This window comes from Zingiber officinale, chromosome 8B, assembly GCF_018446385.1.
Source record: "Zingiber officinale cultivar Zhangliang chromosome 8B, Zo_v1.1, whole genome shotgun sequence".
NCBI lineage: Eukaryota > Viridiplantae > Streptophyta > Magnoliopsida > Zingiberales > Zingiberaceae > Zingiber > Zingiber officinale.
The window spans coordinates 2,723,996-2,744,519 of NC_056001.1; the positions used below are offsets into that span (position 1 = coordinate 2,723,996).

At 41.4% G+C, this 20,524-nt stretch overlaps 2 protein-coding genes across 9 annotated transcripts; one reads left to right on the top strand and one right to left on the bottom strand.

The window, feature by feature from the left end:
- Positions 1-5,588: 5,588 nt before the first annotated feature.
- On the bottom strand, positions 5,589-8,274 carry LOC122016122 (inositol-tetrakisphosphate 1-kinase 5-like). Of its 3 annotated transcripts, none has more exons than XM_042573319.1 (3): positions 7,192-8,274; positions 6,937-7,109; positions 5,589-5,823 (listed from the first exon to the last, which is right to left on the bottom strand). In XM_042573319.1, the coding sequence occupies exons 1-2, from the start codon at positions 8,014-8,016 to the stop codon at positions 6,957-6,959; spliced, it is 978 nt and encodes a 325-aa protein (XP_042429253.1). In that variant the 5' UTR covers positions 8,017-8,274; the 3' UTR covers positions 5,589-5,823; positions 6,937-6,956. The 3 variants fall into 3 exon arrangements, with proteins under 3 accessions (XP_042429253.1, XP_042429252.1, XP_042429251.1); XM_042573318.1 differs by having other exon boundaries at positions 5,589-5,828; XM_042573317.1 differs by lacking the exon at positions 5,589-5,823 and having other exon boundaries at positions 6,651-8,271.
- Positions 8,275-8,758: 484 nt separating this feature from the next.
- On the top strand, positions 8,759-20,503 carry LOC122017873 (probable ADP-ribosylation factor GTPase-activating protein AGD8). 6 transcript variants are annotated; one of them, XR_006121483.1, is made up of 7 exons: positions 8,761-9,002; positions 9,696-9,867; positions 9,971-10,136; positions 10,629-10,886; positions 18,650-18,775; positions 18,927-19,028; positions 20,119-20,503. XR_006121483.1 is itself a non-coding variant. In XM_042575584.1 (7 exons), exons 1-6 carry the CDS (start codon positions 8,975-8,977, stop codon positions 18,985-18,987), a joined length of 807 nt encoding a protein of 268 aa, XP_042431518.1. In that variant the 5' UTR covers positions 8,761-8,974; the 3' UTR covers positions 18,988-19,028; positions 20,119-20,503. The 6 variants fall into 6 exon arrangements, 3 of the variants coding, with proteins under 3 accessions (XP_042431517.1, XP_042431516.1, XP_042431518.1); XR_006121482.1 differs by having other exon boundaries at positions 10,629-10,880; positions 18,650-18,809; XM_042575584.1 differs by having other exon boundaries at positions 18,650-18,771.
- The last annotated feature ends 21 nt before the right edge of the window (positions 20,504-20,524 follow it).

The window sequence follows — 20,524 nt, forward strand, 5'->3', positions numbered from 1 at the left end:
TTTGTTCACATCCTCAATATATGTGAATCAATATAAACCAACAAAAGTGCCTTGAAACTCTCAATGTGAGACTAAAGTCCCATTAACAATGGAGCTTCTTCTCTTCCACCTCTTCTCCATTCACACTTATTCAACAATCCCCCACATGAATGGAGATAGTGTATGTGATAGCATTCAACAGTTGAGTCAAGTATAGGATAGGTAGGTTTTATCCTTTGAACCTTCCCTTGTGAAGATCTGGTTGCTTACTGGCTGATAGTAGACACGATGTCCTTGAACTATACTGCCGTCTGTGTAAGCAGTGACAAATCTCACCCAAGACTCTCCCTGATACAACTCAGTTCTCATGAGTGTGTTCGTTCTTGGCCATGAACACGCCTGATTATGTGAAAAGCTCTAAGAATTGTGCCTCCAATTCTCTTCGAAGCGACCCCACTTCTTTCTCACATAGGTGATCTCTCAAGAGTTACCATCTACTATTTTTGATCATTGAAAGTCCATCGACTTATCCTGGTCTATTCACTGTTTCATTGGGCTCCCCCCACAGTACGTCTAGTCAGTGCAGATTAGTTGTTCCTTTGAACCTAGTTCTTGGGATCTCCAGTCAGCATAGGTTGGGTGCTCTCTGCACTGATCGCTGACAACGACATCAAGTCGATTTTCTGATATGAGCTTGCAACTAACTCTCGATTTAACCCCTTGGTTAGTGGATCCGTTAAGTTATCTTTTGACTTCACATAGTCAACAGTAATAACTCCAGTTGAGAGTAGTTGTCTAATGATATTATGTCTACGACGTATATGTCTAGACTTACCATTATACAGATGGCTCTGTGCTCGACCGATTACTGATTGACTATTGCAATGTATGCAAATCGCCGGCACCGATTTCGACCATCGTGGAATATCTTCTAAGAATTATCATAGCCATTCAACTTCTTCACCACATTTGTCAAGAGCTACAAACTCAGATTCCATCGTGGATCTGGTTATTACGGTTTGTTTAGAAGATTTTCAAGAAATGGTTGCACCTGCTAGAGTGTTGACATATCCACTCGTAGACTTAGAGTCTTTTATATCAGATATCCAACTTGCATTTCTGTATCCTTCGATCACAGCAGGATATCTTGTATAGTGCAGTCCATATTCACGAGTATACCTTAAGTACCTCAGTACTCTTGTTATCCCTTTCCAGTGCTCAACACCGGGATTACTCGTGTATCTACTCAGTTTACTTACTGCGTAGGCCAAGTCTGGCCGTGTACAACTCATCAAGTACATCAGATTTCCAATTACTCAAGAGTACTCTATCTGAGAGATACTTTCACCTCAATTTTTCTATAGATGTTGACTCGTATCTATCGGCGTTCGTGCCAACGCAGTATCACCCTTGGTGAATTTCTCAAAAATCTTGTCCATGTAATGAGACTGACTAAGAACAAGTCCTTCTGCCGTTCTAAGAATTTTGATTCCTAGAATCACATCGGCTAGGCTCATGTCTTTCATGTCAAATCTTGAGTTCAACATATCTTTAGTGGATTTGATTATCTTATCATTACTCCCTATGATAAGTATGTCATCTACATATAAGCACAAGATGACGTAGTCATTCTCTGTGACTTTCATGTAGACACATTTATCGCATTCATTAATTTTGAATCCACATTCCTTCATGGCATTATTAAATTTCTCATGCCACTGCTTCGGTCCTTGTTTCAAGCCATATAATGACTTCACCAATCTACAAACCTTGTTTTCCTGTCCTGGCACAGAAAACCCCTCAGGTTGCACCATGTAGATTTCCTCTTCTAAATCCCCGTTTAGAAAGGTGGTCTTTACATCCATCTGATGTATTTCGAGATTCCATAGAGCGGCAATAGCCAACAATACTCTAATGGAAGTTATTCTCAACACCGGAGAATACGTATCAAAGTAATCGAGGCATTCTCGTTGTCGGTCATGCCATCTGATTTCATTTTCTTCTTGAAAATCCATTTGCAACCTAGTGGTTTACTTCCCGGAGGAAGATCCACAAGTTCCCAAGTGTGATTTTACAAGATAGATTCTATCTCAGATGCAATTGCCTCTTTCCAGTGATGTCCATCAGAAGAGCCTCCAGCTTCTGAGTAACTACGGGAGTCACTCTCCAACATGAAAGTGATAAAATAGGATTTTTCCACCCGAGCTCTTTTGCTCCGTCTAGGCTCAACCTCCACGGGTTCCTCGTCATCATCATCTTCTTCTTTGCCTTGTGTTTCGGTTGCCCGTTTTGAGGAGCTAGCATCCTCACGGGTCTTATACGGAAACACATGCTCGAAGAAAGAGACATTTCTCGATTCGATTATCGAGTTCTTGTGTATCTCTGGTATGTATGACTCATACACACAAAATCGATAAGCACTACTGTTATGTGCATATCGAGTTAATGCACACGTTTAATCTTGAAACGACCGGTCCGACATTCGTGTGCACAGGTCACGCTCGTTCACGAGTCAGCTTGGTTCAGTGCAATCCGGGCCTTGGATTTGCACCCCCCTGCGTGAGAGAGAGCCTCTCTCCATGCATTTGTTCACATCCTCAATGTATGTGAATCAATATAAACCAACAAAAGTGCCTTGAAACTCCTAATGTGGGATTAAAGTCTCATTCACAATGGAGCTTCTTCTCTTCTACCTCTTCTCCATTCACACTTATTCAACACCTCAGGGACTTATCATTCTACGCTCAAACGATATTCGCATTGCTTCGAAATTTGATTACGACGCTGCAACACTACTCCCACATTGATGTTGTACTTCAGATCTTGTTTTCCTGTCGATATAATTTTATTATTACATTTATTTTTTTTCATATGTATTTTATAAGGACGGTAAACTTGTTACCGCTTTTAATCTTTTATAAACAACGAATTGATAGTGATTGGCCAATCGATACGGTCTAAGAAATCGTGGACCTTGGAATAGTAATTTGCTGGGCTACGAACCAAGTAGAACCAAACGAGTACTTTTTTTCATTGCGTTCGATTAATTATTTTTCCGCCGCGTACTCGATCTTTCGATGAGTATTTTAAAAAAAAAAATAAAAGTTTTAAAACGTGATTCACACCCCTCTTATATTCTATACAATCCTACATTTGTTTTAATCTTTTCTGTATATCATAATTTAAAATCTGAATTCTCTATCATATTTGCCTTCTTGCCTACCTATTTTATCTTTTGTATACACAAAATACTATTTTTTCTCTTAATAATTATATCTACTACCTCTATTGATTTATGATTTATGTGTTTTATGTTCTAAATCTTAGGCTATTAGTTTTTTATAATATTTGTTCTTATTCAACCTATAGCGTGAGAACTTTTGCCTATTTAATACAACACACAAGTTCTCATGGAAATATAACAGTCCTTACCAATACGTTATAGTCAGACCCTATAACACGAACTCTTGCATATTTAGTACTATTCTTAAGTTTCGAAGATATAACGATCTTTGCCGAGATATTATAATCGAACTCTGTAATGCGTTTCTTCTAGGAAATAACAAAGCGTTAGCACAATAATTTAATGAATTCATTTGGTGAATATTTACTTTAGTTTAATATTGACAGATAATTTAAGATAACCCTTCTCCTTTATTCAAACTTAGAATCGACCCTGATTGATTTATTATGAACAAAGTTAGTTTGAATTTATGGATCATAAAAAAAAAAAATGCATTACTACTTACTCTTTTTAGTCAAATTTATATAACTTCATCTCTATTTATTTATTTATGTACCTCATTGCATTCTAATTTTTATATTTAATTTTTTCTATTTATAAATATAATTCTATTTTCCAAACAGGAGGAGTCTATATAATCTGTTTTCCTCCCCGAGCAAATGATGCTTTCTCTAAATAATTTCTCCTGTTTTTTTATTATCGAAGGCTTTAATTTATTATTCCCTCAAGCCAATGATAATTCCTCTAATTTTGTGTGTGTGTTTTTTACTAAACACTTTAATGTATTGCAAATTTTTTTTTTGTCGACACTTGTCATTATTTACCCTGATTATTAAGGCCACCTAGCTGATTAGTGCGTGAATCATAAACTCACATGTTCAGAAGCTACATGCACTGACCTATGGTAGCTTAAAAATAGTATGGGTATATTTAAGACGCCTAATAAATTCTATAATTTAAAAAGAACTAATAAATTCTATAGTTAGAAGAAAAAAAAAAGTTAAATCTATTAAATTGGGAAAAAAAAACACAAAGGATGGAATTACTAGAGAAATTATTAATATAATAAACAAATATTACCCTCTGTTGGGCTCATTATAGAGAAGATTTAGAGTCAACCTCAGTTGAGAAAAACAGCTGACGATAAAATGACAACATACGCTAGTCTACTATGATTAATCAATCTTCACAGTATGCCATGGAAAACGAACAGTAGTTGCATTTGATATAAAGGACCATTTTCACAAGGCGATTACAGCAATCTAAACTTATCATCTTTTCTGTTGTCAACCCATCATCTAAGCACAGACGATACTGTGCGAAGGAGGTTAATGGGAGGTTAAGATTCATACAGCCGAGCACAAATAATTAAGACAAACAGAACTTCAATTCGGGCTATTGTACAAAGACTATGATATCTCAATAGCCTCAGATGAGAGTTAATAATTGTTTGAATCAGAAGCGGGATCAATAGGACTAATTAATAAAAATTAAGAGATATGAATAAGATGGTAAATGAACCCAACATTCATGAACAAAATTATTGTTCAACTTGATAAAAATTTATTTATATTATATAAAAAAATTAATTAAACAAACAAATATGAACAACTCATTGAACTAAACAAACCTTCAATACATATGTGTTCAGCTAGTTAACGTTTATAAACAATGTTCGTGAACAACGTTCATGAACTATATTCATTAATAAAACTCTTTTCAATATGCTAACTAAATAATAAAATAAAATAAAATAAACAAATAAGTTTAAATTATCAAACTCAATAGCCAATATAACAATTAAAAATTTAAAATAATCAAACAAGCTTAAATTAAGAACTCGATAACATCTAAATGAACCAAGTTCGAACCAAACTCAAACCAAGCTCAAGTCAATCTTGAATTGAGAACTCGATAATATCTAAACAAACCAAGCTCAAGCCAAACTTCAAATAAACTCAAACTCATAAAAAATAAACTAAGCTAAACTTGAACAATTATTTCAAAAACTTGGTTCATTTTAAAATCGACTCTATTCGATTATCTTATCAAATAAATTTAAATACTCCAAACTTAATTCCGCTTGTTTACATCCCTAGATATGAATAAGAAAATATGAGAAAAAGGATGTCAAAGGCAATAGGTTAAAGCTATAATACACACCAAAAAGTGCACAAATTAACACTTTCCAAGCCATCCGTCTATTTCACTCGATGGGCTGTATTTGCAATGAAAAGGATGCAGAAATTGCTAAATCTAAGAAAAACAATAATCTAGACAACAGAGTTGTTTGACAATTGCAACCACTATATTATATTAAAAAAAAAAGGAGAAAGAATGAACACGTGCATATCAGACCAGTATGTACATCCTCAGATATGTTCTCTTTAAATTGATCGAACTTCACACATTCAGTCACAAAACAAGGTACAATATTCTTCTATTCCCAACGAAAGAGCCTCAATCGCAACTCAAATTCAAATACAACAACCATCCAAAGTATCAAGTTTGGAATAATTCATCACTTATCCAATGCACTTGTAGGACTGACTAGCTTTTAGCTCCAACAATAGAAATGCCGACTAGCCCTTCCCACTTCTCTGTCCTGATTATAAATATGTGAGGTTAAGGCCAGGTTAAGTCAATCGAGATCACTGATTGTTTTACCTTTTAAAATACAGGATATCTCAATGCATCTACGGATTTTTTTTTTTTAAAATTCTGGCACTTGCTTTACCACAAGGATATCAATGGCCAAATTTTTAATGAATTATCTACCCTTGTTATAAATATGATGTGGCTTTGACCTTCAATCAGGTTTGTCCAAGGACACTACTGCGTTGTTTACCCTTTTTCAAGTTCTACAATAAGTCATCCTTAGGTATAACATCTGTTGACTTGAGTACAAGTGACACTCGTTTTCAACAATAAGACCAGTCAGATAATTTTTATTTGTTGTCTGATGAAATGACAACTGAAGGTTTTAGTTCAGGTTTTTGTGGTCACAGGTTCTTTTACAATTTTTTAGGTTAGGCTATAGCAGTAAGTTTTTTTGTCACAATCTTAGTGACACAAAGTCATGCCTTTCAGTCACAAGGAAGATCTATAGTAAGAGTCACAAAGTAGGCCAAGTAATAGAAGGCTTGATTCTTTAAAATCTAGAATCACTGAACTATTAGAGAAAAAAAATAAATTTGGCCCTATAAGAATTTTTTTGTCTGCATATTTGATAATAAGGCAGATGACTTGGACCCGGCATTTTAATTAGGTGAGTGCACTAGGGTACAACAATCAACCTCCACCGTAACATCTTACATTTGGTGTTAAGAGCTTTGGGAATAGGCATAGCATACACCATCAACGGAATAAGCAAAAGAATATACCCTCATAAAAGTAAAACAGTGATGCAGCATCCATTTTTAGCTCATAAATAGCAAGAAAGATTAAATATAATGCTAAATGGCAAGCTACATGTAACAAAAAATCCTTCATATTTCAGATAAAGGACTGACCTCACACTCCTAACTAACCAGAGGAAGCATGTTAAAACTTAATGGTGGCATGACTAATTATTCAATGGAAGAACCAAATGAACTCATTCCCATGTTAAAAACTAACAACTACCAAACCTACTTATTCGGCAAAACACAAAACATGCACCGACACTTGCAGTGCTCTGGACGCCTTATCTTGCAGAAAAGTGCAAATTGTACCTTCAATTTTTTGAGGAAGACTAGATTTTTAAGAAGCAGAAGACATATCCATGAAGCTCAGGGAAGCATTCTCCACTCCCCTTACTATCTTTCACATTATTTTTCCTCATTGCCGATGGCCACATCTCCAGCGCCTTGTCCTTTCTTTTCATGAACGACGTCCCAGAAGAAGTCTGTCAAAGCTTTCTCATAATATGGCATTTTTGCATATCCAGGAAAATAGTTGATGTCGATCACAAGGTAGTGGTTCCCAACCTTCACATCCCTGATCACATCAAAATTGAAAAGATGTAATCCCGTAGCCCGCCTCAAACCTCTAGCTATCTCGGTGACAAAGCTCAATGGAGGCATCTCTGCCTCATCCAGATGCATGTAGTATTCTACCTCCGTTGGATCCTGTGCAGTCAAATTGGACACCTGGGAGAAAGTGACGGCCCCCTCAGCAGACTCCAATTTATCTTCAGAGACATCAGGAAGGGACTTCCTTCTCACGCACTGCACATAATCCCCCACCACGTACACCTTGAATATAACTCCGCCGTGGTTTACAAACTCCTGCAGCACAAGCGGTGGTTTCAGCTTTAGCAGGCCATCACGGTGGAAAACAAGCGACATCTTATGGGACTTAGCACTGCCATCGGCCACCAGAGGCTTAGCAATGACAGGGAAGCGAAGGGCCCCGACGACGCCAGAGTTGGAGAGGGCGGCAGAATCATAGATCACGACCTGGCTAGGAATCCCGAAGGTTTCACGCTCCTGGGGGATTTCGAGCTCCGACACTACCTGAAGCATAGAGATGCGATTATGGAGCCGCTCGATAGCCTGGGGTGGATCGACGATGGGGACGCTAGGGTTTCTTGCGGCAAAATTCTCGAGCTGACCATTCCACTCCTCGCCGTAGAGTTTGTGGAGCACACAGTCGAAGGGGCCCTGGTCGGCAAGGGGCCGGGAGGTATCGATGGGGGCAAGGTCGATGCCCCTTTGCCGTGCAAGGTCGACAAGCGAAGGCTGGATGAAGCTCTGCTGTTTCTTGGGAGCAAGCGCGTATCCTACAGAAAATCTCCGAGGGTTCTCCGCCATGGCGAGCAGCTAATCCCTGGCAATTCTTCCTTAATCTCAGATTGCCAGCGAAACAAACCGCATTTTAGAGCACAGACCGACCGGAATCTACGATTATCGAGCAGAAATCGTTGATTTCCAAGAGCGAAACATGAAAAGAAAACAAAGATAAATTAGGGTTATTCCCCTCTTCTCGCTCACTGAAAGCCGAATCAAGGATAAGAATGAATCAATCGGGCGAGGGATACGCGCTGGGGAAGTGGAAGAAGGGACTGCTGGGGTTGCCCTTATTTTTATAGCACGACGGCGAGTGGGAGGAGGTGCCGTCACTCGCGGTGACTCCTCCGCCTTGGCGCCAACCGAGAAGTGATGCCGCATGCGGAACGAATTGATGCGAAGGGAACCACGCGCTTCCCATCCGAAGGCACTGCGACGTGGCGGCCCACAAGCCGTACGCTGGCGGTTCGACGGAAGCAAAACGAGCATTTGGGATCGGAAGGGAGGGGAGAGCCCAGACGGGGCCTGGTAGGCCCACCTTACGTTTGAAAGAGAATCTTATGGGTTCGAGTGGAAGATTTGCAAAAACGCGAAAATCAGGACACGATATTTTCGGGACAAAGTAGATGTAATTTAATTCGTCTGATCGACGCTGAAATAAGGAGATATGATATTTTCGAGACAGAGGATCTCTTAGTAATGAGTTGCCTATTTATTTGAATTCGAAATTAAATTATTAAAAAACGATAAAGCAAAATTTTCAAATAAACAACGCCTAAACATTTTAGAAACTCTGACAACGCGAGTCACTTTGGCCGTCTAACGCAGCCGCCAAGTGCCGTCTGAAGCTATCGCCGCACCACCACCGCCGGCCCTGTTCTCCCGTCCTCTTCCAGCAACCCTTGTCTCCCCCTTTATTCCTCCTCAGCCACCGAATTGAAAAGGCGATTGGAAGCCGCGTTCTGTCTATTTCTGTCTCGCCATGGCTTCAGATAGCTTAGCTTTGTCAGGTAAGTTTTTTTTTTTTGGTTTATCCTTTTTGCTCTACATGGTTGGACTTTTAGAATGCTCAATTGTTTGCTCCTTAGAAATTCCCCCTTTTTGTTACTTCTGGGAGTTTGAAGCTTTAGATAGCTGGTTTACTTTGACACTGAGACCCTAATTAAGCCAGAATAGATCTCAATGTGTCATTATTTAGAAATTTCCCTTTTTTGTTACTTCTGGGAGTTTGAAGCTTTAGATAGCTGGTTTACTTTGACACTGAGACCCTAATTAAGCCAGAATAGATCTCAATGTGTCATTATTTGTATTATCCGAATCCTTCTGTATTTCAGTAGAATCTTGCTAGCTGTCGACAAAAGGGTGATCAAATCAAAAACCCCTTCATTTTTACCAATTAATTGGAATTATGTTTTTTTTTCTCTTGAATTTTATTCCCTTTCTTTTATGTAGGTTTTGCTATTCTATTGTAGAAAAAGAACCTACTTGATTGTCAATACATAATCACCTTGTAGTTGCCTTTTTATTTATCTAGCAAATCACAAAATAATATATACCGCCTTTGATATTTGGAGGTTGAGAGCGTTCATCTCCTTGCCATTTTTCTTTTCCAGTGTTCTTATCCTGCGTTCAATACCATTTCTATATTATTTTTCATCATTAACTTGGAAAGCTTTGCTAGAATGTCATAGTATCTATTGCAGGTCTACAAATTTGGACTCCTGGACTTCTGAGCAACTTAAGACAATGGTTTTTGGAGGCAACAACTGGGCGCAAGTTTTCTTTAAGCAGCATGGGTGGACAGATGGTGGCAAAACTGAGGCAAAGTATACATCTAGAGCAGCTGAGTTGTATAAGCAGATACTTTCAAAAGAGGTTGCAAAAAGCTTCACAGAAGATAATGCCATCCCTTCGTCACCTGTTGCTCCATCTACTTCATCTGGTACTATAAATGGATTTCCTGAACTTAAACTTGTAGATACCCCAAGGACAACATGAATGATGAGAAGCCCAAGCCTGAAACTACACATTCACCTGAAGCTCCTATCCGTTCTACCGTCTTATCCTCTATCAAGAAACCCATTGGTACGAAGAAGACCGGAGGGAAGACTGGTGGGCTTGGTGTAAAGAAGCTTACAACAAAGGTAATTTTCTACTTTGAAAGTTTGATTACTCCATAATCTCAAGCACTAGCTGATCACCAGTCAGCTATAGTACTTAGCGTCTTTGTTAAATATCTAGTAAAATTGATGTCTCATGTGCCTTGGGTTTCTTTCCCTCTTCCCTGTCTTCGCTCTTAACTGCTATCAAGGTTATAAACTCATTAATAAGGTGCCTAGTGCTACTATGTACGAACCTCATGCATGTAACAACTGGAAAATAGTGGGCTGTTACCATGAACCTTTAGAAAGCTGCACTATGGCATTTCATCAACTTTCTTTAAAAGCCTCATGTATCATTCAGATGAAAAACTAGATTTTTTGTAATTTCTGGTTCATGTCTCCCTACTTAGAGAGCCCTCATGTTTTAGATGCAAGGTGCAAAATCAGGTAATTTTTTATTCATGTTCTTCCTTTTAATGGGTGTATATATATATATATATATACCATGAACCTCAACTTTCTGAAATATTTCAGCCAAATGAAAGTCTCTATGATCAGAGGCCTGAAGAACCAGCTCCTGCTGCAACATCTTTAGCTAAATCAAAGATAACAGATGTCCCATCATTTCCTTCTCAGTTTGAGTATGTGGAGAACACTGCTATTGATAATAATGCTGGAGGTGCTCAAGTGATTGAACATGTTGCTCCACCAAAATCTTTAAGCTTCTTTGCAGAGTTTGGAGTAGACAGTGGATTCCAGAAAAAGTTAAGCTCAACTTCATCAAAGGTGCAGGTATATTGCTTCTAAGATATATCAGTATGTTGATGTTGATGCGTATTTAAATTTGTTTGAATTATTTCTTCAAGATTTAAGTCCTGAAAACGAATGCTATAAATTATCCTACAATGTTTTCTACTCTAATTGTTAGGTTTGACTAACAAACTTTGATCTTCCATTACCATATTTGATATTTGTGGCTTAATATTTTTCATTAATAGATTGAATATCTGTTATTCAGGTGTTGGTATTAAGATTGTTTACCTATTCTTCTATAATAATGTACCATTCCTTCTTCTGTTGTCATATTGCATAACATAGTAAGCAACCATATCTTCTAACTTGGATTTGAGTTAAAAACAAGAACACTTAAGAAAACAAAATCGTAATAAACAAAGAATAAAATAAAATAAAAAATGAGATGAAGCCCTGAAAGATGAGAAGCTGAACTGAAGCAACCCAACCTCGATTGACAATCAGGTCATCTTTCATCCTGTGATCTTGTCTGAAAGTGGGGGACATGGCACGTTGGCTCTAGGCCGGCGTTGAGGTGGCTTGGATGTTGACTGTGTGAAGTCTGTGAGCTGAAGTAAGGTGACACCGAGTGAACCTGCGCAGCAAAGATAAGAATTGGGAGAAGGAAGTGTTAGTCACTGAGCCAAGAAAGGCGTTCCTGGCGTAGGCACATCGACGCTCAAGTCAATAGTAGCCGAGCGAAATGGAGAAGACGATGATAGTAGAACAATTGATGAACTGTGGTAGCAAGATCTTGCGTACCTCCACCTCCTCCCACCAGAGAGGATCCCTTTTTAAACCATCGCTCATAACCTCCGCAATTAATGAGGCAGCAGAGAATGTCCAGTGCCAGAATATGTCGGGTAGTGAAGGATGTACGGTAGCTTCACGCTAGTTGGAAGAATGTTCTGTTGTATGTATATGTGATAATGTCATATTCCCTGATAGGTTGTTACGATTCTCTGACCATGCTGTCTCCTAGAGAGAGTCTGACCGACTTTGGGTTGACCAATTGTAGATTAGGAGCCATGCTCATATGGGGAATTGTGCCCCAGATGTCTGACCGACACTAGGGCCGACTAACTATATGCGAGGAGTTATGCTCATAAAAAGTGGGGAGCTGGACCTCGTAAGTCCGACTTGCCTTTAAGCTAATCAGGTTTATGTTGGGGATTTGGCATTCGCTCGGACAATATGATGTCTGGTCAGATTTTATGTCAAGGATTTATCTTGCATTTGGCTGCTATACTTGAATATAGAGTTCGGTCTAACCGAGCGATGTGCCTAGCGTATCTGGTCGACCCTTTGATCTAATCGGTCAGATCACTCGATGGTGACACTAGACTCATTTTAGTATGACATCGGTACAACCCGAGAGTTGACTCCTTAACTTTGACTATCACATCAGCCGACTTTCTTGGCGTCGAACCCAACTTCAGGGGTCTCACCTTACTCACTGTATCACTAGACTCCCCTACAAGTCTAGTCGAAGGAGGCTGCAAGCTAGATTGACTAGACACTTGTGTTCTTTAGTGTCATTGGCTTGGATGCTCGGTCCTATTTCTACCGTTCGATTTTTATGCTAGGAGCATTGCCCATTCGAATAGATGCAATTGTAGTAAGAGTTGAGAACAGTCGTGAGGGCAGACTTGCTTATAACTCGGTCCAGCAACATGAGAGTTCGAGACAGGCGCGAGAGCAAGCTCGCTTATAACTCAGCTAAGCGGCACGAGAGTCTAGAACAGGCGTGAGGGCAAGCTCGCTTATAATTCCGTCGCACGACACGAGAGTCTGGACTTGGGCGAAAGAGTAGGCTCACTTATAACTCGGCTGAGCGGCACGAGAATCTGGAACAGGTGCAACGACATGCTCGCTTATAACCCGACACGAGAGTCTGAGACTTGGGCACGAGAGACACAGTGTATGATCTGAATGCCTTGGAACATGGGCACGAGGGCATGCTTGCTTATGACTCGGCCGAGCGACACGAGAGTCTTGGATTTGGGCGCGAGAGCAGACTTGTTTATAACTCGGCTAAGTGGCACGAGAGTCTGTAACAGACGCGAGGGCAAGCTTGCTTATAGCTCGGTCGTACGACACGAGAGTCTGAGACTTGAGCATGAGAGCATACTCGCTTATAACTCGACCAGTCTACACAAGAGTCTGAAGACACTGTGCATGACCCGAATGCCTTGGATAGTGGAGACAATGATCTAAATGCCTTGGAACATGGGTGTGAGGGCATGCTCGTTTATAACTTAGTTGAGCGACACGAGAGTGGGGGACTTGGGTGCGAGAGCAGGCTCGCTTATAACTCATTCAAGCGACACGAGAGTCTAGAATAGGTGCGAGGACAAGCTTGTTTATAACTCGGTCGTACGACACGAGAATCTGGACTTGGGTGTAAGAGCAGGTTTGCTTATAACTCGGCCAAGCGACATGAGAGTCTGGAATATGTGCGAGGGCATGCTCGCTTATAACTTGATCGTATGATACGAGAGTCTGGGACTTGGGCACGAGAGCAAGCTCGATTATAACTCGGCCAGTCGGCACGGTGTATGGCTCGAATGCCTTAGAGAGTGGAAACATAGTGTATGACCTAAATGTCTTGGAACATGGGCGTGAGAGCATGCTCGCTTATAACTCAGCCGGTTGGCACGAGAGTCTGGATAGGCGCGAGAGCAAACTCTCTTATAAATCCACCGGTCGGTACGAGAGTCTAGAGGCATGGTGTATGACCCAAATGCCTTGGAGAGTGGAAGCACAGTGTATGACCTAAATGCCTTGGAGCTTGGAGGCACTGACCTAGATGCTTTGGAGTTGTTCCCCAGATGCTCGACTGACTATATTCTACGAGTTATAGTCATGAGAAGTGGGGAGTTGGGCTCCGTAAGTCCGACCAGCCTTTAAGCCAACCGGGTTTATGTTGGGGATTCGACATTTGCTCGGACAATATGTTTGGTCAGATGTTATGTCAGGGGTTCATCTTGCACGCGATTGCTATATTTGAATATAGAGTTCGGTCAACCCGAGGAATGTGCCTAGTGTATCCGGCCGACCCTTTGGTCCGATCGGCCAGAGCACTCGGTGGTGACATTGGACTCATTTCACCATGACATCGATACGACCCAAGAGTTGACCCCTTCTTGACCTTGACTGCCACATCAGCCGACTTTCTTGGCGTTGAACCCAACTTCGGGGGTCCCACCTTACTCGTTGTATCACTAGCCTCCCCTTCAAGTCTAGTCAAATGAGGCTGCAAGCTCGACTAACTAAACACTTATACTCTTTAGTGCCATTGGCTTGGACACTCGGTCCTATTTCTGTCGTTTGAGTTTTATGCTAGGAGCATTGTGCATTCGAATAGTTGCAATTATGGTAAGAGTTGAGAATAGGTGTGAGGACATGCTCGCTTATAACTCGGTCGAGCGGCATGAGAGTTTGTAACAGGCGAGAGGGCAAGCTCGCTTGTCGCTTATAACTTAGTCGAGCGGCATGAGAGTCTGGAACAAGCGTGAGGAAAAACTCGCTTATAACTCGGTCGTACAATACGAGAGTATGAGATTTGGGCGAAAGAATAGGCTTGTTTATAACTCGGTCGAATGGTACTAGAGTCTGGAACAGGCGATAGGGCAAGCTCGCTTATAACTTGGTCGTATGACACGAGAGTCTGGGACTTGGACATGAGAGCATGCTCACTTATAATTCGGTCGATCAACACAAGAGTCTAGAGGCATGGTGTATGACCCAAATACCTTGGAGAGTGGAGGCATGACATGAATGCCTTGGAACATGGATACGAGGGTATGCTTGCTTATAACTTGGTAGGTCGGCATGAGAGTCTGGGACAAGCACGAGAGTAGGCTCGCTTATAACTCGACATGCCGGCATGATAGTTTGGAGTCACAATGTATGACCCTAATGCTTTGGAGAGTGGAGTCACATTGTATGACCTAAATATCTTGGAACATGGGCGCGAGGGCATACTCGCTTATAACTCAGAGCGGCATGAGAGTGTGGAACTTGGGTGCAAGAGTAGACTCACTTATAACTCAGTCGAGCAATACGAGAGTCTGTAATAGGTGCGAGGGCAAACTGACTTATAACTCGGTTGTACGATACAAGAATCTGAGACTTGGGCGCGAGAGAAAGCTTGCTTATAACTCGGTCAGTCGGCACAAGAGTTTGGAGGTACGATGTATGACCCGAATGCCTTGGAGAGTTGAGACACAGTTTATGACCTGAATGCCTTGGAACATGGGCGTGAGGGCATGCTCGCTTATAACTCAATCGAGCGGTACGAGAGTGCGAGACTTGGACGTGAGAGCGGGTTTGCTTATAATTCAGCCTAGCTGCACTAGAGTCTAGAACAGGCGCGCGGGCAAGCTCGCTTATAACTCGGTCGTACGACACAGACTTGGACGTAAGAGCAGACTCACTTATAACTCGTTGGTCGGCACGAGAGTCTAGAGGCACGGTATATGACTTGTATGCCTTAAAGAGTGGAGGCACAGTGTATGACCTGAATGCCTTAGAATATGAGTGTGAGAGCATGTTCGCTTATAACTTGGTCGATCGACATGAGAGTCTGGAACAAACGTGAGAGCAGACTCGCTTATAACTTGGCCGGTCGACACGAGAATTTGGAGGCACGGTGTATGACTCGAATGCCTTTGAGAATGGAGGCACCGTGTATGACCGAGAGTGGAAGCACAGTGTATGACCTAAATGTCTTGGAGCTTGAAGGCACGGTGTATGATCCAAATGCCTTGGAGCTTGGAGGCACGGTGTATGACCCTGATACCTTGGAGAACTTGAAGAGGCACGGTGTATGACCTAGATGCCTTGGAGAACTGAGCAGGCATGGTGTATGACTTGAATGTCCTAGACTTTTTACTATGTGAAAGATAGAGATATATTTTGCATTTTAAAATATAAAATTCAAATTTTAGACTTATCTGTCGGGTTGGCTTGAGCGGATAATCTCAAGTTGTTAGATAGGGACGAATAAGCCGTTATGTATGGCTGAGCTACCAGTCGGGGCATTCCTACAATTGGAGCTATTTCGAAGCTATCAATTGGATTTAACTTGCCAGTTGGATGTTGTCCATTTTGATTATTATCGATCGACATGTGTTTGGGGATGCTGGTCAAACTTTACGTGAAGATACTGCTCGGATGTTTTGATCCTCGAATTTGCCGATCGACTATTTGCTTTGAGCGTCTGCCCGACCCTTCCTACTATGCTCTTGAAGGAGATAGTTGAGAGGAGAGTGAGCATGATCCTTTATTCGCTTCTCCTGATTCAGTCGTTTGACGAAGCCTTTTGGCATACTGATAACATTCACTAGTAGTCACAAAAATATTTGTACCTTTCAGGTAGTGACTGATCCACTTCCCGCACTGCTCTTTCTTCCCTGACTGGTGGAAGATTCAAATGGGAGTTTCTAGGGCGTTTCGGAGGTGGTAGTGGTTTCCGACCAGCTTGACCGATCGGAGCTGGGACAGTCACCTTCTTTTGGGCGGCCTGGGCTTCCTTTGCATTAATGTATTTGACCACTTTCCCCAGCAGGTCTTCGAAGCCCTTTGGGGGCTTTCTAATGAGGGCTTGGAAAAATTCTCTTCTGAAAGGTCTTGAAAGAAAGCGCTTATTAATATCTTGGAAGTGGCGGACGAAACATTTAGCATCACTTAGTTGAATCGCCTGATGTATACTTGCAGGGATTCTTTGGCCCCTTGCTTGAGTGTGAACAGACTCAAGTTGACATTTTGATACCTCCTGCTACTGGCAATATGGTGCATGAAGGCTTTGCGAAAATCTTTGAAGCAACAAATGGAGTTAGCCGGGAGCTAGCTGAACCATCTTTGTGCCGAGTCGGAAAGGATGGTAAGGAATGCTCGGCACTTAATTCCATCCGCGTATTGATGGAGGATGGCTGCGTTCTCAAATTTGAGTAGATGGTCCTTTGGGTCGGTCGCTCCTCCATGCTCTCAGATCGCTAATGGCGGAAATGATTCGGCAGCTTATCTCCCAAAATCTATTGGGAAAATGACATACTTATCCGCTTGGGGGAGCTTTTAGCCATAGGAGCTTTCCCCTTTCGGATGTCCCGAGTGGGCGCGTTCTCAGAAGATGACCCTTAGGGCCTCTCTGCTTGACCCAAGGCGTACGAAACACGGCTCGGTCATATGCTATCGGAGACGGGGCCATGTGCGGAAGATTGATCGGCTGTGCAGGTGCTTGCCAGTCATTGGTGGAGGAATCGGCCGGAACCCAGTTGGGCCTTTTACTCGGGTCCCTCTTTCAGTATGAGGATCCATCATCGATGCAGTTGGGTCGTTTGGTAAAGAACCCTTGGATGCTACTTGTTGCTGTTGCTACAGTAATTTTTGCACTCGGACCATTATTAGAAACTCCAAGTCTTCTTGTAATAAGGTGACGATGGTGAGTCGTCCAGCCTCTTCTATTTTAGCGTTTCAAATTCATGCGAAGTTTCTACAGACGACGCCAAATTTGATCTTATCTGAAAGCGGGGAAGATGGCACGCCGACTCTGGGATGGCGTCGAGGTGACTTGGATGCTGACTGTGTGAAGTCTGTGAGCTGAAGTAAGGTGACACCGAGCGAGCCTGCAAGTAAAGACAAGAACCGGGAGAAGGAAGCATTAGTCACCGGGCCAGGGAAGGGGTTCCTGGCTCAGGCACTCCGATGCTCAAGTTAGAACAGTAGCCGAGCAAAATGAAGAAGGCGATGAACACTAGAACAATTGATGAACTGTGGTAGCAAGATCTCGCGTACCTCCACCTCTCCCCAATGGAAAGGACCCTCTTTTTTATATCATCCCTTATAACCTCTGCAATTTATGAGGCGACAGAGAATGTCCGATGTCAGGATACGTCGGGTAGTGAAGGATGTACGGTAGCTTCCCCCTGGTTGGAAGAAGGTTTCGTTGTATGTATATGTCAGGATTATGGCATATTCTCTGAGAGATTGTTACGATTCTCTGACCATACTTTCTCCTAAAGAGAGTCTAACTGGCTCTCAGTCGAATAGTTGTAGATTAGGAGTCATGCTCATATGAGGAACTGTGCCCCAGATGTCTGATTGGCACTGGAGCTGACTGGCTATATGCTAGAAGTTATGCTCATGAGAAGTGGGGAGCTGGACCCCATAAGCCGAACCGGCCTTTAAGTCGACCGGGTTTATGTTGGGGATTCGGCATCTGCTTCCGGTCAGATTTTATGTAGGGGATTCATCTTGCATTCAACCTCTATACTTGAATATAGAGTTCAGTCTAGTCAAGCGATGTGCTTAGCGTATCCGGCCGGCCTTTTGATTCAATTGGCTAGAGCACTCGATGGTGACACTGAACTCATTTCAGTATGACATCGATATGACCTAAGAGTTCACCCCTTTTTGACTTTGACTGCCACATCAATTGATTTTCTTGACGTCGAATCCAACTTCGGGGGTCCCACCTTACTATCAGTATCATCCTGCATTTGGTTAGGGTTTTGAGTTCATGACTTTTTGTCCTAACCATGCAAGGCAAATTACAAACAGAATATCTGCATGCTGCAGTATTTTATATCTTAAACTGAATGATTGTTTGTTTTTTAAGCTTTAAGCTTGAGCCCATTCGATATGTTATTTTGCATTTGACTGTAGTTGCTATATTCTTTTTGAACACTTCAGTCCGTTGCTCATTATGTTGCTATTTTCTATTTTGAAATATGGTTAACTTTTATTTTGATCTTCAACAGGAAAGTAATGAGGCAAGGCAGAAATTCTCGAATGTCAAGTCAATTTCTTCAGCACAGTTCTTTGGAGAAAACAAAACAAGTAGTGAGAATGAGACGCACAGGACGCTGCAAAGGTTCACAGTGTCAGTATGTGCAATTTACAACCATAATTTGTGTCAAAGTTGAGTGTGGCACTAACTTTCGTAGATTTATTTATGAGCCAATGCTGAGTAGTAATTTGCTGTTTTTTTGGCTATTATTATATTTTGAAAGTGTTTCCATTTTTTTATTTACATAGGACTCCAAAGCCATTTCAAATGCCGATCTGTTTGGTAATGGTACATAAGATCCTGGTCTAGCTTTTGCTACTGCAGATCTCATCAACCGTGTCTCTTTCCAGGTCTACTGTTATAGATGTTTTATTCAATTTTCCGATTAATTGTTCATGAGATGCTCATGGGTGATTTTCATTGGATTGCTTTCCATCTTAAGAAACTTCATAAGTTTCATTTCTGATGCTCTCGTTAGCAATGTTTTTAAAATTGACTAGTTGGTGAACCGGTTGCCTTGGTGCTTTATTTTCCAGCTAGTTTAACTGGAAATTGTCGATCCAATGACCTTGCTATTCGAGTCCAGTTTTGAAAACACTGCTTGTGGTTATCAAATTGACGATTAGGCTATTAGGCATTTGGTTAAAAGTGTCATCCTTGCCTGGAATATGTCGTCTCTGTTGGACCTCGTGATTGTTTTGATGTGATCAATCAAGTTAGGTTAGGTCTTGTTTGGTTTTGATCCCTGTGTCTAAGTGTGTAGGAGCTTAGGAGCACAGGAAGTTGGGTTCAGGTGAGCCCTATTTCGGTTGGCTGCAATCATCCAAGTAATCGGAACTTCGGAAGTTGAAAAGAAGAAGAAAGAAGCTGGAAAAATAGCTGGAGGCGCCCTCAACAGTCGTTGGAGGCGCCTCCAACATCAAGCTGATGAAAGCACCCTCAATGGCATTGAGGGTACCCTCAACAACCTTGGAGGTGCCTTCAACTTGGTCAATCTGGCCGTTTGTAATCGGATAAAGTTTTATCCACATATCCTCTTGGAGGCGCCCTCAACCTCATTGGAGGCGTCTTCAAGACTCGAGATAGAATTTTCAGGAGCTATATAAAGGCCCCTGGAACTAGGAATTATTTATTCAACTCTGTAATCAATTCATAGCAACTCTTGAGCTCTCTAAGTATGTAAAAGGCTTCTCCGCCTTCAGAGAAGGAGATTTTTAGTGCGCTGTTCAACCGTCTTGGATTAACAACCTTCTTGGTTGTAACCAAGTCAATTGCTGAGTCTCTTTTCCTTCTTTTCTGTTATTTGATTGTTGCTAATTTTTTAGTTGAAAGTACGAGGAGGGTAGTTATTATTTTACAGGTAATTCACCCCTCTCCACTTGCCGATCATGCTATACCAACAGGCTCTTGATTTACATCATGTGTTCTATGCATTTTTAGGCGTCTGAGGATTTATCTTCCCTCACGAACATTGCTGGGGAGACTCGCAAGAAATTGACTTCCATTGCTTCCAGCCTTATCTATGATCTTCAGGATAGAATCCTTTAGCTGAGTTAGCGCATTATCAGTGACTGGCTGCTCAACCACAAGTCTACAACGATTGGTTCAAAACATCACAAACGTTTTTTTTCTAGAGTTGTTACTGAAATTTGGTTATTGTACGCATTTTCTACTTACATTCGATTTGTTATGTAGCTATTATTTCATCAAACAGAAGTTTGTGTATCTCATTTGAACTATTTACTCGGATCAATATTTGTTTTGTATTTAAAAATGAACGTATCCATGTTTCTCATGAGTACATATATGGCGTGGACCCAAATAAGTTCTTTAGCAAACTTGAAAG